This window comes from Sebastes fasciatus, chromosome 14, assembly GCF_043250625.1.
Source record: "Sebastes fasciatus isolate fSebFas1 chromosome 14, fSebFas1.pri, whole genome shotgun sequence".
In the NCBI taxonomy this organism is placed as follows: domain Eukaryota; kingdom Metazoa; phylum Chordata; class Actinopteri; order Perciformes; family Sebastidae; genus Sebastes; species Sebastes fasciatus.
Window position 1 is genome coordinate 19933650 of NC_133808.1, and position 15666 is coordinate 19949315.

A 15666-nucleotide genomic window follows, 5' to 3' on the forward strand; every position below is an offset into this window, starting at 1 on the left:
TAAAGCGCCTGATAACGTCTATTTAACAGCCTGACTACAGTCATTTTTGTTGTTGTTTTTCAATTTAAATGCTTTTAAATTTACGTACGGATCGCAGACCAACTACGGTCCGTTACACCACTATTTCTTCATAACTTTATGTGCATGTTTTGTACCTCAGGATTACATTTTAGGTGTAGTTTTCTTCTCACTATATTAAACCATCTGGCTACTTCATCTGCTCCATTGCTATGCCGATGATTGCCCACTGTATCTCTTAAATGCACATCATGCCTTATCTGAGTAATTTAAGACTGACAGATACTGGCAGTGATTTAAATCCAGAGATTAAATTGGATTGAAGCTTGTCAGAGATGAGCTGAGCTCCACTTATCTCCATCCAAATGACTTCCTGCTGCAGCTCAACTCCAGCTTCTGGTTGTAATGACACAATGACTCAAACAGGAAAGATAAAAATAAAGTGATGCTCTCCATAGGAGTGTAGTGTCAATGTGAATCCACAACATACATTTCCTGTATTGATATATCTACATAGGCCCTATTCAGTTTACAGTGATGCCTGTTTGTGGTATTTTTTATCTCCTAAAATGGAAAAAATTCACATTTACCAGGCTGTTTAGTTCGGAAGTACTGCTGGTCTTATCTGGCTTCATGAATCACTCAGAAAATAAAACTATTCTGAGCATAAACAGGAAAATTCACTCAGCTGTGTAACATAAAAACCTGGGCCCTGTTGCATCAGCAGTCTCAGTGAGCAATAATAATTATAGTATTAGTGTATTTTTTTAATATTAAAAATGCAAAATCTTAAAATCGCAAATTAAACTTTAATTCTTTTTGCATAATTATTACCACTATTTGCACACTAGGACACAGCTTTCACCTCATCATCGGTGCCAGTGGGTTGCTCCATCATAGTGCATCTCAGTCTTTCACTACTTTGTTCTCCTACTAAGAATACTAATGTGCATTTAGAGGTTCTTAACATGCATCATGCGGGATTGGCATTGCTCAACTAATTGTCCAACACGGCACATTCTGTTATCTTGTTGAAGATGCAATTAAATGGGAAGTACCACCCATGCTTGTAGAAGAATGCCTGTTCAGGGTCTTTATTCCTTTCTCCTACCAATCCACTCAATGCCACAGAGCTCCATTGTTATGTTTCATGTAACTGGTTTGATTAGAGACAAACAACCTGAATAAATGAGCGGAGGAGCATAACTAATGCAGATGCTTCCATACAGGTGTACTGTATGATACAATTAAGCAATTAACCTTCTATCGTACTCTGTGACATGTATACAAATACTATGCAGGCTCAGTTGACAAAAGGAAAATCGTATTCGTTATTGATACATCGATGACAGGAGCCTCAGTCATAAAGACTGTTCCAATAGGAACAATACAATGGAGAAGACATTAGTAAATAAACTTTTGTTGAAAGCACTCAATAAGTGAACCTGATGCTTGTGCATTAGTGTGGCATGTAAGGAAAAAAAGAAGGTCACTTTTCCTTATGTGACTAAGAATGTCAGGAATCCCTCCAAGAATGGAGGTTGTGATCCGTTTTTGCCAGCAACAACAGCCTGTTGACAAGAGAGAGGACTGTTGTAGTAATGTTGCAGTGTAAAATCCATCATGACACAACAAGTCCTCCAAATGAAACGACAAAAGACTAGCCCGTTCTCATTCCAAAGATGCCAAATACTGACGCTTTGTCACAACAGTCGCACAAGGCACCCTGTAGCGCCTGTATGAGACGCACCGGTGGAGCGATTCAGTACAATGTAAACCCATCCACGGCAACAGTAAACGCTCAAACAAAGTGCTGTGGTGACGTAGTATAAAGAGCAAAAACACACAAAGGGCAGGCGGGAGGGGAGGTGGATGGGTCCAACAAACACAAGGCTTTCATCCAGGAGATCACTGTTCGTGGCCTGTGCGTTAAGTTTCACTTTCACGTTACAATCAGCTGATCATTTGTGTCCTGTTGGATTTGGATTTTAATCCGATTCGTTTGGATTCACTATGTTCACCACGTGTTTACTGCGACCATAAAGTGACAACAAGGGGGTTAACAAAGTGTCAGTATGTCGCAAGTTGGGATGAGAACGTGTTGGAGCAACATATTGAAGTGTTTTCTGATCTGATGCCCCTAAAAGCCGGACGACATAATTTATCTCTTTCTTCCAAAACCAAATCACTGTTGAAAAATAAATCGATGTTGTGACGTGACAGCTCTATGGGTTAAGGTTTGGTTAGGTTTAGGCACAAAAACGACTTTGTCAAAGTTAGGGAAACATCGTGGTTTGGGTTAAAATGACTACTTCATCAAGATTTGAGGACCTTCGTTGTCATGGTACAATAATAAACACATGGTTAAGGTTAGGGGATGATTGTGGTCAGTAGGAAACGGGAAGTCTTTGGTATCAAAGTCTGGTGTTTTGTTGACCCATCCATCCATCTCAACCTCCTGCAGACTTTGTGAATAGAATGAGGCCTTATTAAAGGAACAGTGTGTAGGATTTCGGGGAATCTATTAGCAGAAATGGAATATAATATTCATAACTATGTTTTCATTTGTGTATTATCACCTGAAAATAAGAATTGTTGTGTTTTCGTTAGCTTAGACTGAGCCGCCGAGTGCAAATCCGTGGTACCACCAGCCGCCGTCTGACTTCCGTTGCTCCTAAATTAGTGTTATTATAGTAAGGATGGCTTCTGAGTGAGGCGAACAGCGTTACCATAGCTTTGCACTCAGCAGCTCACGTTACTGCAGTCTTGTAAAGGGAGAGTGAGCAGAGGGGTACTCAGTTGGTTGCAATCTGCAACCACTCCACTAGATGCCACCAAATCCTACACACTGTGCCTTTCAGCTTTGTGATAATTAGGTCGATTAGTATGGATAGGGCATATATTGTATTTTCTTTTTGCAAATGTATTACATTTGTTTCTTGAATTGTACGTTATTGACACAATAATATCTGCTGTCTCATGATTTTCTCTATTTTATTCTTTCCTCAGAGACGGCAAGAAAAGGACAGTGCTGACAAACACAGGGGACGCTATGTCCCCTGAAGTCCCAACGTCCAAGTACGAGGGCTCGCCGTCCTAACAGATCCAGGTCTGTGTTTAAATCTGACAGCTTGGGTACAGGTTCACATCCTGTCAGCTGCTCACCTTAGTAAACACTGCAACAGGAAATAAACTATCTATGAACTGAGGTATTGCCAGCACCTTCTTATTGCCCCTAAATCAATTTCAAATCCAACTCAGAGGTCTGTTTTGGTCCCTTTTATCCAGATAATAGAGTTTTGGTATCCGAGCTCTCCCAAATCATCATGTTTACTTCAGCTGAATAATATTTCCAAATGAATTCATGACAGAGAATCTTTCTGAGCTGTTTGTCTCAAATCCTGTGACGCCCTATTTATCCTTCTCAACTGAGAAGATGGGATATGCCTCCAGATAGTGCAAATTGCTTATTTTTACTCCCTTAAATTCATAGCTTCAGAGTTATTCCTCGGATGTTATTGATAACTTCTCTGGGTTGTACGGGGCTAACCTCTAGCTACAACCCTAACCTTTTAATCCGATATGAGCCTGCAGAGCACAGCCTCAGATACTCATACAGTTCTTTTTTTGGCCGTCTCGGTTAGAAAGAATGAGTGAAAGGCCCTGTGGCTTTGCAAAGCTTAGAATATAAGTCAATGTCATCCTTCTGAATCACCCCTCAAAACCCCATCCGTACAAATAAAGCCTTTCCGCAAATTGACCTTTTTTTTATTTTGCCTTATTAAAAAAAGAGATGCTCAGACGACCTGCTTTATAGGAGGAGGGGGAAAGGAGAAAAGAGAGGGAGGAGAGGGGGACGTGAGCGGAGGGCATCGCAGGGGAATGAGCAAACAAGTGCACACGGGCAGACGGAGGGGCAGACGGGCAGACAAAGAGATGGATGGGTGGATGGAAGATTGTTGGAGGAGAGGAATAGAAAGTTCTGAATGCTGCTGCGGCGGCGGCGGGCTGTGCTGACGTGAGGAGTGTTCCCAAACACAGTTAGTAGCGACTGCAGACCCACTGCATTACATACTCACACACACACACACACACACACAACACACACACACACACACACACACACACACACACACACACAGTGAGTGCCCTAAGGGAGAAGAAAGCTGCTTGCAGGCAGAGAGCTGAATAGAGACAGAATCTCCTGTTCTGATCCTGAAGAGGTCACTGTGCACTCCAGCAAGATGTGTGTGTGTTTGCTGCAGGTTTGTTTGTGTGAGCATGCATTTTTTTTCTGTGCGTTTGTTTTTTTATGTGTAATTACACCTTCCACAGGTGTGTGTGTGTAGCCATGTGTGTTTATGCACCAATGTGTAATGGTGTGCACTCCTCTGTGTTTCCCTGCACAGGTCTCCTCTTCCTCCTCCATTCTCTCCAGTCTGCGCTTCCTCACCGAGCTATAGGTGCGTATCATTGGATCAGTAGCTGCTGCCTGCCACACTGTCCAATCGCATCTAGGGAGAGCGAGAGAGAGAGAGAGAGGGAGAGGGAGGATGAGTGAGAGAGATGGGGGAGGGAGGAGAAAGAAAGGAAGAGAGGGAGATTGATCATTTGAACGTCCTGGGCCTTGCAATCTTTTGAGAAACACATTTTTATAACAACTAATATTTTTTCATTCCCATCTTTTGTTGGATTTATTCCCTTGTTTATTATTTGGGGGTTTATTCCCAACCAGGAGACGCACCATCGCCACCACCACCACCACCACCACCTCCAGCAGCAGCAGCAGCAGCATCTAGCAGAGGAATATATCTCCCAATATCCATCCCGGGCACGTCGGATAAACTGCAGCAGCGAAAAACACGAGCTGAACATTGCGGTGGTGAAACGGGAACGGGAACATGCTCCGTGGGATTTCACACCTCTCACCCCGGCTGGGTACGTTTACATCTACATCCTACATCCTACATTTTGTCTTTTTACTGCAGCGAGGATGCAGGTTTGCATTTGACTGAGTGTGTGTGTGTGTGTGTGTGTGTGTGTGTGTTTTGCCGTAGTCAGCTTCAGTGCTGACAGAAGATTTAGTCAGGATATTCATGCGTTTTTTTTTTTTTTTCTTCTAACACTTGCTCTTTAATTATTTCTTCCTTATTTCTAATTAGAATAAAAATGCGGGCGGCTTCTATCTTTTTCTGTGTGAAAAACATAAGGGGGAGGGGGTTGCCTTGATAAAGGGGTATGTTTATTCATCAGCGTGTGTGTGATCACCACCGGAATGTTAACTAGCACCTTGGACAGCCGACACCAACAACATGGGAGGAGCGCTGGTGCTGATCATTGTGGCACTCTAATATCTCTGCTGCTTAGTATGGATATGCATGTGTGTGTGTGTGTGTGTGATTACATGGAAATTGATGTTGCTCTCTCTCTCTCTCTCTCTCTCTCTCTCTCTCTCTCTCTCTGTGTGTGTGTGTGTTAATATTCTGCCCTTAGGCCCTCAGAGAGAGAGATAGCAGGCTGGGGAGCAGCTGTGTGTGTGTGTGTGTGTGTGTGATCGAGAGTGTGTGTGAGCATTTAGAGAAACCCAAGAAAGTGTGTGCAAGAGAGAAAAATGTGTGTGTGTTATTGAGAGACATAAAGAAGTGTATACGTCTGTGTGAGAGAGATAGTGAACAACATGTGTGTGTGTTATTGAGAGACATAAAGAAGTGTATACGTCTGTGTGAGAGAGATAGTGAACAACATGTGTATGTGTGTGTGTGTGTGTGTCACAGGCTTCCTACCTTATGCTACATGCAGGTCAGGAGCCCCGTGGTGTATTCAGGGTTTAATTAAGCGTGTGACGTGACTCTCCATCCCTTCCTCCACACCCCCACCAACCAGGTTCCTGTGATCTGTGAAACAGTGTGTAGTGAGGATGTGACATATGTCTGCGGCTATACACACACACACGGACACACACACACATACGGCATTCCTGTGTGTGTGTGTGTGCGTGTGTGTATGTGTGTGTGTGTGACACAGCAGCCCTGACAGTCTGACACCGAGTTAAGCTGAGCGGACAACATCTCGTTTGCCCTATCTATCGCTCTCATATCTATTTTTAACGGGAACAGCAGCAAGGTAGCACAGCCTATTTTTCCTGATGTGTGTGTGTGTGTGTGTGTGTGTGTGTGTGTGTGTGTGTGTGTGTGTGTGTGTGTGTGTGTGTGTGTGTGAGTGACATTTTATCTATTCGACGCTGTGATTATTCTAATGAAGACTAATTAAATCCTCCTCTCCTTCTCTTTCCATTTCTCTCTGCCTCTATGTGTCTTTTCCAGGAGGCGGTTTGGGCTTGTTATGGGGTTGACCGGAAGGAGAGAGTGACAGAGGAACAGTGATGCTACTGTTTACATAACGAGAGACTCACACACATACACACATACACACACACACACACACACACACACACGCACACATGCTTAAATCGCCGGTCCAGGACACACACACTCGCTTAAAGACTTCCACACATACACGCACGTATAGACACGTATTCAAGGGACTCGCCGACTGAGTCACCGCACACTCAGAGGCACAGAATCACTGACTCACACACACACACAACAGGAAAAGGTTGTTTGCACGAGTCAGGAGTGTGTGTTGTGCGTGTGTGCTATGGGCCAAGCTGAGCAGCAGCTGTGTGTGAGTGTTGGATACCTCTGAAGGGTCAACACAGCCGAAACCCTCGCCCTCCGGAAGGCCCCTTGTCCTCCCTTCCCATCCCTCATCTCCCGGCATCCCCCCGAACGCACCATCATGTCCGAGCTGAGGACCAGGAGGACTCCCTCGTCTTCTCTCTCCCCGCTCAGGTTTCTATCCCTCCTCCTCTCCCTCTGCCTCTCCCTTTCCCTCTATCCATCCTCCTCATCGGCGCAGCAGACCGTGCCCGTCATCTCCACGGCGCAGGGCCGCATCCGTGGCATCCTGACCCCGCTGCCCTCCGACCTCCTAGGGCCCGTCATCCAGTACCTGGGAGTACCGTATGCGAGGCCTCCGACGGGGGACCGACGCTTCCAGGCGCCCGAGCCTCCTCTGCCCTGGCCTGGAATACGGAACGTGACGCAGTTTGCTCCCGTGTGCCCGCAGTCGCTGGATGAGAGGAGCATGCTGGGAGATATGATGCCGTCCTGGCTCACGGCTAACCTGGATATAGCGGCGACGTACCTCACTCACCAGAGCGAGGATTGTCTCTACCTCAATATCTACGTGCCCACTGAGGAAGGTGAGTGAACCCAACGGTGTGCACAGACTCTGGCCCAGTTCCAAATCCTGGTCCCTACACCCTCCCACTTCGTTTGTAGTCACACTCACAGCTCAATGAAGCCCCCTTCTTTAAGGTGGAGGGTATAAATACTGCGGCCACTTCGGGACGAACTTCTCTCTCTCCAGCAAGGAAATAAATATATATCAGAATCAGAAATACTTTATTGATCCCCTGGGGGAAATGGAGTCACATTTTGCTCCCAATCTTGAATAGAAATATATAGATAAACATAGAGAAATCATAAGAAAATATAAATACGAAATATGTATAACAACAGTGCAATAATAATGCTGAAAAATAGGATCTATCATTCATTTTGTAAAAATGAAAAAATAGTATTAATACATATTAGTTTAAATGTACTGTATGAATAAATGCAGTGTTAATACCAGAGTAAACCAGATTATTACACAGCTCAATTAATGCACTAATTGATTGTACTGTTAAGTCAGTATTGCACAGTTGAAGATATAATAAATGATGGGGTTAAAGCTGCTGATAAAGGTAAAACAAATGATAAATACATGTTGTTTATATGTATAAATATTCAACACTTTACAATCAAATGAACATGTCTACTGTTTTCTAGACTAGACAAGAGTATATTTGATCCTAAACACAATCTATTTACTTTAAGTTGATAATGTCTGTATGACAATGAAGTAGAATAAATTATCTTAATTTTAGCAGTTTACGAGTTAATGTTTGTACAGGTAGTCACAGTGAACCGACATTGGAGCAGGTTCCATGACGAACACAAAACAGCGTTTTACGTCGTCAGTAGGTGCAACTCGTTAAGTCGGCATCAATGCAGGCTCGCTGTTGGCGGGTTTTATAACCCACTTTCCACTCCTCGCTAATTGGTTTGGAATGACACTTAATATGGCGGACCCTTCGCGCAAACGGAGCGGAAGTGGGTAGAGAGAGGGTCTAGGGGCTGGTTTGGAACTGGGCCTCTCTCATCAGGGTGAATAAACATGCCTGTATGTCAGAATTAGGCATGACATGTTTTAAGTGCTTTCGCATGTAAGGTGAAAACAGAGTGGCACCGGCCAACCTTGGGGTGACCGCAAGGTGATTTCGAGGGTATTTTTTAGGCTGTGACATGTGATTAAAACATGGAAGTGTCCTGTCAGGGCACAGACATACCCTTGTTAAATAAATGAATGAAGTTTTTTTTTTTAAAGTGGAGCCCAGTCCCCTCCACCCCCCCACACCCCCCACACCCCCTGGTGCACGCCTCTGGTTGAACCAACACTTAGTATGCAGACACCTGCGTCAGTCGCCAAGGGGTTTACGCCTTTACTTGTGGAGGAAAGTGGGAAGGACACAGACTCACTCATGCATACATATTGGTTCATACACATGCATGTGACCTCGCACACACACACACACACACACACACACACACACACACACACACACACACACAGGATGGCAAGCATGAACACTCTCACAGCCTCAATTTATATCCACCCGCTGAGAAATGAAGGTAGGGAGTTACGAAGCATGGCAGCCTTTTTTGTATGTATAAACCCAGCGAGTGATTAAAGGCTGAGATACATACAAATGGACAGGTGGACACACACACACACACACACACACACACACACACACACACACACACACACGCACACACAGTCGATATTCAAACAACAGACAGAATGGAGGCAGAAGGAAGGTGGGTGGATATGTGCTTACACTCACGAACAAACTATCTATCTATCTATCTATCTATCTATCTATCTATCTATCTATCTATCTATCTATCTATCTATCTATCTATCTATCTATCTATCTATCTATCTATCTATCTATCTATCTCATCGTCTCTCTCTCTCTTTCCCAGACATCCATGAGGAGGGGGGTCAGCGGCCGGTGATGGTCTACGTCCACGGGGGCTCGTACACAGAAGGCACTGGCAACATGATGGATGGCAGCGTGCTGGCGAGCTACGGCAACGTCATTGTCATAACCCTCAACTATCGCCTAGGAGTACTGGGTAAAATGAAATCTCTTCTATATCCAATATATCTTCTATATCTATGTCATTTGCTGAACACTCCAGTACAGTATATATATGCTTTTACCGTAGTATGGGTGCAGCTGCATTTCAAAATAACGCCCCCATGTCCCCAGCCTGTTAACACACTGTTACTGTAAAGCATAGAGTTATTCTGCAATAGAGATACCTATATCTTGACAACCAATGAATATACTGATAGATGCATGCTTTTCCTTCTGGGTGCATGCGACCAGGAAGCAATCTACAGTGAAACATTTTTAAAAAATGGCTGTATTTGTGCTTCAACACGACGCTCTCCACCCTTTGAGCAAGAACAGTAGCAGTGCAATTACTGCCACGGTGCTCTGGGTATTCTGATAATATCACTGCGGTATCATGCACCTACTCTATAGTCATTTACTTCACGTTGGGGGCTAGGCTAAAGGGCGACGAATGGATAATAATTGGAAATGCAATGTAGACATCTCTGGTGCATTTAGTATGTAAGTTGGGAATTTAGCTGCAGAAGGATGGATTGATGCCCTTTTAGAAGACGAAGGAGCTAAGAGGAGGTGGTGTGGCATGAAGAGATGCAAGTTTAGTCTATGACTTATCATTAAATCTTATACTCTAGTTAGATATGAATTAATGATTTTGTATGAGTGAGTAATGTTTTCTTATAAACACAGTCAGTGTTGTTATTTGTCGTATTCAGTTTTATTTTTCTTTTGCTATGGGTTGTCAGGTTTATATTGGGTGACGTATTTATTAGTAAAGATCTTTAAGTAATTAGAGTATTGATGCAATGTAAATGCTATTTCTTTTAACCATAGAGTGGTGCTGGAATGAGTCCTAAAACCAGGACATGACTTAGCGTTTTATCACTTCCGGTTCCCTCGTCTGGAAGTCAATGTTTTTTTTTAATGGGTTTTTAATTAGATGCCTGAAATAAGGTCTGTGGTTAACACAAGTTTAAGAGATTTTAACGTTTTGTTCTCCAATATAAAATACGTCAGTAAATATCCTACTTGTGAATTTGGAAGCTTTTATGTCTTAAAAAAGGCGGTTGTTAACAAGTGGTTAAATGAGACTACTAAACGTCATCATGCCGACTCGTCCGCCTTTACAGCCTCGTTGTGTATACTCGCGTTCATGCGACCGTGGTGTGGTTCATTTATGGCCTAACGCTAGCTTTTTACTTCTGGCGATTGCATCACGCTTCAAAAATCATAAAAGCGGTCATTTGTCATTTGTGGACAAAACATGTAAGTATCATAAACGTTTGTTTGCCACAGAGCTTATTTTCTGCAATAATCCACAATCCAATCGAAAAATCCCACCGACTTTTTTTTATGGGAACCAGGGCGATGCTAATTTCCTGGTTGGTCTAGAAAAATATGTCATCCCTGCAACACTACATTAGACCGGCACATACGGGTAATTCGCAAAAAAGTCAAGACTGCGCCCCCTTTTGGGGGAAAGGAAACCGAAGATCCCATATATTTCACTGCAATTTGACGTGTGTTTGGATTGTAATTTTGTCAAATTCGTATGCATTAATTTCTTCTTATACAGTCGATTGTTTTATACACATGTCTAATAATTATTTTGCGACCTTGCTTGAACCTGAGCATTCGCGAACCTTAATAAATTAAGGTTGATCGCCGCCGTGTCCCTCCAGTCTTCCCCCGTTCAACACAGTGGCCGGATATTGCTTATAAAGACATTTATACATATTTGTTTGAATAACGTTAAGCCAAGTGTTGTCTGTAACAGTTACATAACCAACCTGTTAATAGCCAAGCGGTTGATTTATGGGCTGAGAAGAGAACAAGAGATGAATGCAGACAAGCTTGTCAAAATTACAATCCCAAAACACGTCTAATTGCATTGAAGTTTATGGGATCTTCAGTATTCTTTCCCCAAAAGGGGCCGCGGCCTTGACTTTTTGCAAAGCACCAGTACTGTATGTGCCGGTCTGATGTATAAGGATTTATCCGACATTGTTCTTCACTTTGAATTTCATAGTTTCTTTACATTTACGTTATATTCACCATCTGGATTATTAAATCCTTCAGCGAGCTATGAAATGTGAAAACCATTAGTGAGTTGTTTTCACCCAGAGTGCCTTTTTGTTTTTTGAGAGGAAACATGTTCAGTGTGGGTGTCCCTAGTGGAAACAAACCCCCTGAAGCCAATTTTTTCCACTACTAGCGTTGACTCAAATCTGATTCTTTTTTACCTCCATGACTCTCTGACTCATTGCTCTCTGAACAGGCAAAATCTGATTCCCTGTGTTTTTTTTCTAATTTTAGTTCAGCTATGCAGAGCACAATGCGCTGAATAAATAGAATATCTTAGAATCCTGGCATTTGGTTTTTTTTGCTGCTGTAATTATAAAAAATTGCAAAGCCTGAGCAGGGCCACTGGGGGTTAAACAGAGACATCATTTACTGTATTACACGGAATATAGAGTAGTTTGTGTGAGCACAGCATGCCTTCATATTGATTAAGTCAGATGCACGAGCTGCATATCATATCATACCATTGGCTGGGTTAAACTATGCCCTCACTCTCATTAGGAGGTACCCACTATTTAATAATTCATATGAAGAGATTAATTAAAATGTGCCAGCAGGTTAATAAAAAGTGCAAATACAGTATGTTTTAATTTAGCCTATTCATCAATATTACAAATGATATAACCCACATACCATTATCTCTTTAATCTACTTGATTCTGTGGATTTATGTTATAGAAAAGCGACATGATACATATGTATTTGAACAAGGCTTTTGATAAACTGTAAGCAGATTTATCAATCAAAATGCAATTAATATAAGAGAGCAACAGCAAAGGAAGAATTCTTGTGGTGCTCTTTCTCTTAATTATTTAGTGCACTTATTCCGTTTTCTACCTTTTTATGCAGTTTTAGCACATTTTATATATAGATCACATGAGCACACAAATCAGATTAATACTTTATGAGAGATATTTCTCTTCCAGAGGGAAGGACGCTTCTGGGTTGTCCTTTAATTAGATGGAGAATGTTTTTGAAAATGGAGCTGAGTAGAGTTGGATTCATGTTAAAAAGGTTAAAAAAAAAAAAGTATTGATCTGAGTTTAGGAGATCCATGCTGTCTTTTCTGTATTTTAGAAGCATTTAAGGCTTTCATTAGATATTGATTTTATATGATGGCATAAAATCTGCATCTGCTTTGTGGGTGAAACAACGATTTAATTCTGACCTTGGGGATAAAACTAGTCGCTACAGCAGTAATCACCGTATCGAGCTGAGCAGAGCCAATCCCACATGTTTCTTTTTTGTCTTCATCTCCATCCTCTGTGTTTGCACCACCTCCAATACGGTCATCACCATCATCACCACCACCACCACCACAACCATCGCCATCATCCATCATCACGAGTAGCAGTGTCTTCCTCTTCTTCTTCCTCATTATTGTCATCATAAGTTGGATACATGAGGTGAGCCCATATATACAAAACAGTGTACAAATATGCACATAAATGTTTTCTTGCTAATCTTACCTGCTGGAATTTGGGCATGTTTTGTACTGAAATGTAAATGAATAAATTGAAACATATGAAAGCACTCAGTATATAGGAAGTAGGGCTGTTTTAACGTCACTAATTTCTTTAATGCAAACACAACTTGCAATTTTTGACCTCTGACCTCAAAATGTGTGAATGAAAATGAGTTCTATGGGTACCCACGAGTCTCCCCTTTACAGACATGCCCACTTTATGATAATCACATGCAGTTTTGGTCAAGTCATAGTCAAGTCAGCACACTGACACACTGACAGCTGTTGTTGCCTGTTGGGCTTGAATTTGCCATGTTATGATCTGAGCATATTTTTTATGTTAAATGCAGTACCTGTGAGGGTTTCTGGACAATATTTGTCATTGTTTTGTGTTGTTAATTGGTTTCCAATAATAAATATATACATACATTTGCATAAATTAAGCATATTCATTCATTTCCATGTTGATAAGAGTATTAAATACTTGAAAAATCTACCTTTAAGGTACATTTTTAATTAATTTTGCGATTAATCCAGATTAACTATGGACAGTCATACGATAAATCGCGTTTAAATATTTTAATCGATTGACAGCCCTAACAGGAAGCCATTCTGAAACTGTTCTTACGAGCAATTTCCTTATAATGTCTATTATACTTGAGAGAAATTCCAGACAAATTTCACATAAGTGGTGAAATGTATTATTTTAACAGCGTCGCTTTTCTTGCTCATTATACTCTTACAGCATGTGTTCATGGCCAGCTTGAGGTTCAGAGGAATTAGCTCCTGCAGTAATGAGATATACTGTGGTGGAGTGAGCCATTAGGATCCTTTTTGTTTACTGAACACCGTCAGCAGTAAAGGGAATAAGGGAGAGCTGCGGTTGTAACTGCATGCGTGTGTAGGTTTATGTCCGTGTGTGTGTGTGTAAGTTGATTTTCACTTACATGAATATGGATGTACCTTGTTGATTTAATCCAATTTTCGAGGGATTGTAGGGGAGGCACATCGTTTTTCATTAATATCATTTCTATGATGATAAAACTCATGCATAATTGATCTTAACAGTGGGGATGCCATGATGTGGGGAATCACCTCCCTGTGCGCTCCTGTTTGTTTGTACACTGTAAGATGACTTTCCAAAAATATCGACAGGGAAACAAATCTTTTGATTGACTCATTATTTATACATAGCTTGCTGGATTCTCTACAGAGCATTTTTTTAGCTTCACATCTCCCTCTCTTGTCTGCCTGTAGGGTTTCTCAGTACAGGTGACCAGGCGGCAAAAGGGAACTACGGCCTGCTGGATCAGATCCAGGCTCTGCGCTGGGTGAAGGAGAACATCGCAGCATTCGGAGGAGACCCGGGCCGGGTCACTGTGTTCGGATCTGGAGCCGGGGCCTCGTGCGTCAGCCTGCTCACCCTGTCTCACTACTCTGAGGGTGAGGACAAAAACCCTGATTGCCTTGTGTGTTTTATTCAGTTTAACTTTTGCACTTTAAAATGCACAGAGAGTATAGATAAACAGCTGCACGCCTATGATGGTGGGCAGGCAGGTGGGTGCTGTGAAAGCTCTCATGGTTATGAAACCTTTCATGGTCTCCAGTGGAGCGATACAGCTTTCATTTACTGGTATAAATGCCTGAATAAGCCTTTGAATTCTCTGAATAATACAGCCCGCTATTGACTCATATAGCTAAGAGCTGTTTTATTTTAAATTGTTAACCCTTACCTACTTGAACCTGATGCTCTAACCATGACCCCCCTCATCCTTCTGAATAATGCATGTTTGTGAGTTTTCTTGCTGTGGGAACATTAGATCTGTTTATGTATGCAAATGTATTGTGCAATCCTCTTGAGTTTGCAATCATATGGATGCATTCATGCATGCCTGTGTGGGTGCATCTATAAATGTATATGTGTGTATGTGCTATGTACACCCATATTTGTATTTATGTGTGTGTTCATGTGTATCTCAGACCTGTTCCACAGAGCCATCATTCAGAGCGGCAGCGCTTTAGCCAGTTGGGCCGTCAACTACCAGCCCAGCAGGTACGCCAGGCAGCTCGGCGAGAGGGTGGGCTGCGGCATCGACGACAGCACCCAACTGGTCGCCTGCCTCCAGGGCCGGAGTTATCGCGAACTCGTGGAGCAGAGCATAACGCCGGCCAAGTATCACACGGCTTTTGCCCCGGTGATTGATGGGGATGTTATACCTGATGACCCCCAGATTCTGATGGAGCAGGGAGAGTTTCTGAACTACGACGTGATGCTGGGGGTCAATCAGGGCGAGGGCGTGAAGTTTGTGGAGGGCATCGTGGACTCAGAGGACGGTGTCACGGCTGAGGACTTTGACTTTGCGGTGTCAGACTTTGTGGACAGTTTGTATGGATACCCAGAAGGCCGAGATACGCTGAGAGAGAGCATAAGGTGAGTGAGACTGTGAATGTCTGAATGTATTTAAGGAATAGTTTGACATTTTGGGAAATACACTTGTTTGCTTTGCTCAGAATTGGATAAGAACATTGATGCCACTAAATATAAAGCTACAGTTAGGAGATAGTTATCTGAACTCTGTCCAAAGGTAGCAAAATCGACCTAGCAGGAGCTCTAAAGCTCACTGATTAACATGTTATAGTTCATTACTTTGATCAATACAAAAAACAAAGTGTAAAATTGACTATTTGTGGTTTTATGGAGGGTTGTGTGCTGAACTATTTCTTAGCCGGGTGTAGTGACATCCTTGAATTTTGACATCATTGCGACATTGCACAGGCAACTAGCAGAGACT

At 42.5% G+C, this 15666-nt stretch overlaps 2 protein-coding genes across 5 annotated transcripts in view; one reads left to right on the forward strand and one right to left on the reverse strand.

The window, feature by feature from the left end:
* Window positions 1-15666, reverse strand: part of ercc1 (excision repair cross-complementation group 1) — a 192561-nt gene that overhangs the window by 42408 nt on the left and 134487 nt on the right. The gene's annotated exons all lie outside the window — the stretch shown is intronic.
* The window catches only part of LOC141782813 (neuroligin-4, X-linked-like), a 35709-nt gene that overhangs the window by 8697 nt on the left and 11346 nt on the right, over window positions 1-15666 (forward strand). Inside the window, exons 1-7 of one of the 4 annotated variants that reach the window (XM_074659568.1) lie at window positions 3028-3127; window positions 4428-4481; window positions 4754-4956; window positions 6342-7282; window positions 9174-9326; window positions 14132-14317; window positions 14855-15305. In XM_074659568.1, the coding sequence (XP_074515669.1) occupies window positions 6817-7282; window positions 9174-9326; window positions 14132-14317; window positions 14855-15305 (1256 nt within the window). In that variant the 5' untranslated portion in view covers window positions 3028-3127; window positions 4428-4481; window positions 4754-4956; window positions 6342-6816. Of the gene's footprint in view, window positions 1-3027; window positions 3128-4155; window positions 4284-4427; window positions 4482-4527; window positions 4957-6341; window positions 7283-9173; window positions 9327-14131; window positions 14318-14854; window positions 15306-15666 lie in introns of those variants that run through there. The other 3 variants (XM_074659570.1, XM_074659569.1, XM_074659571.1) reach the window with 3 other exon arrangements.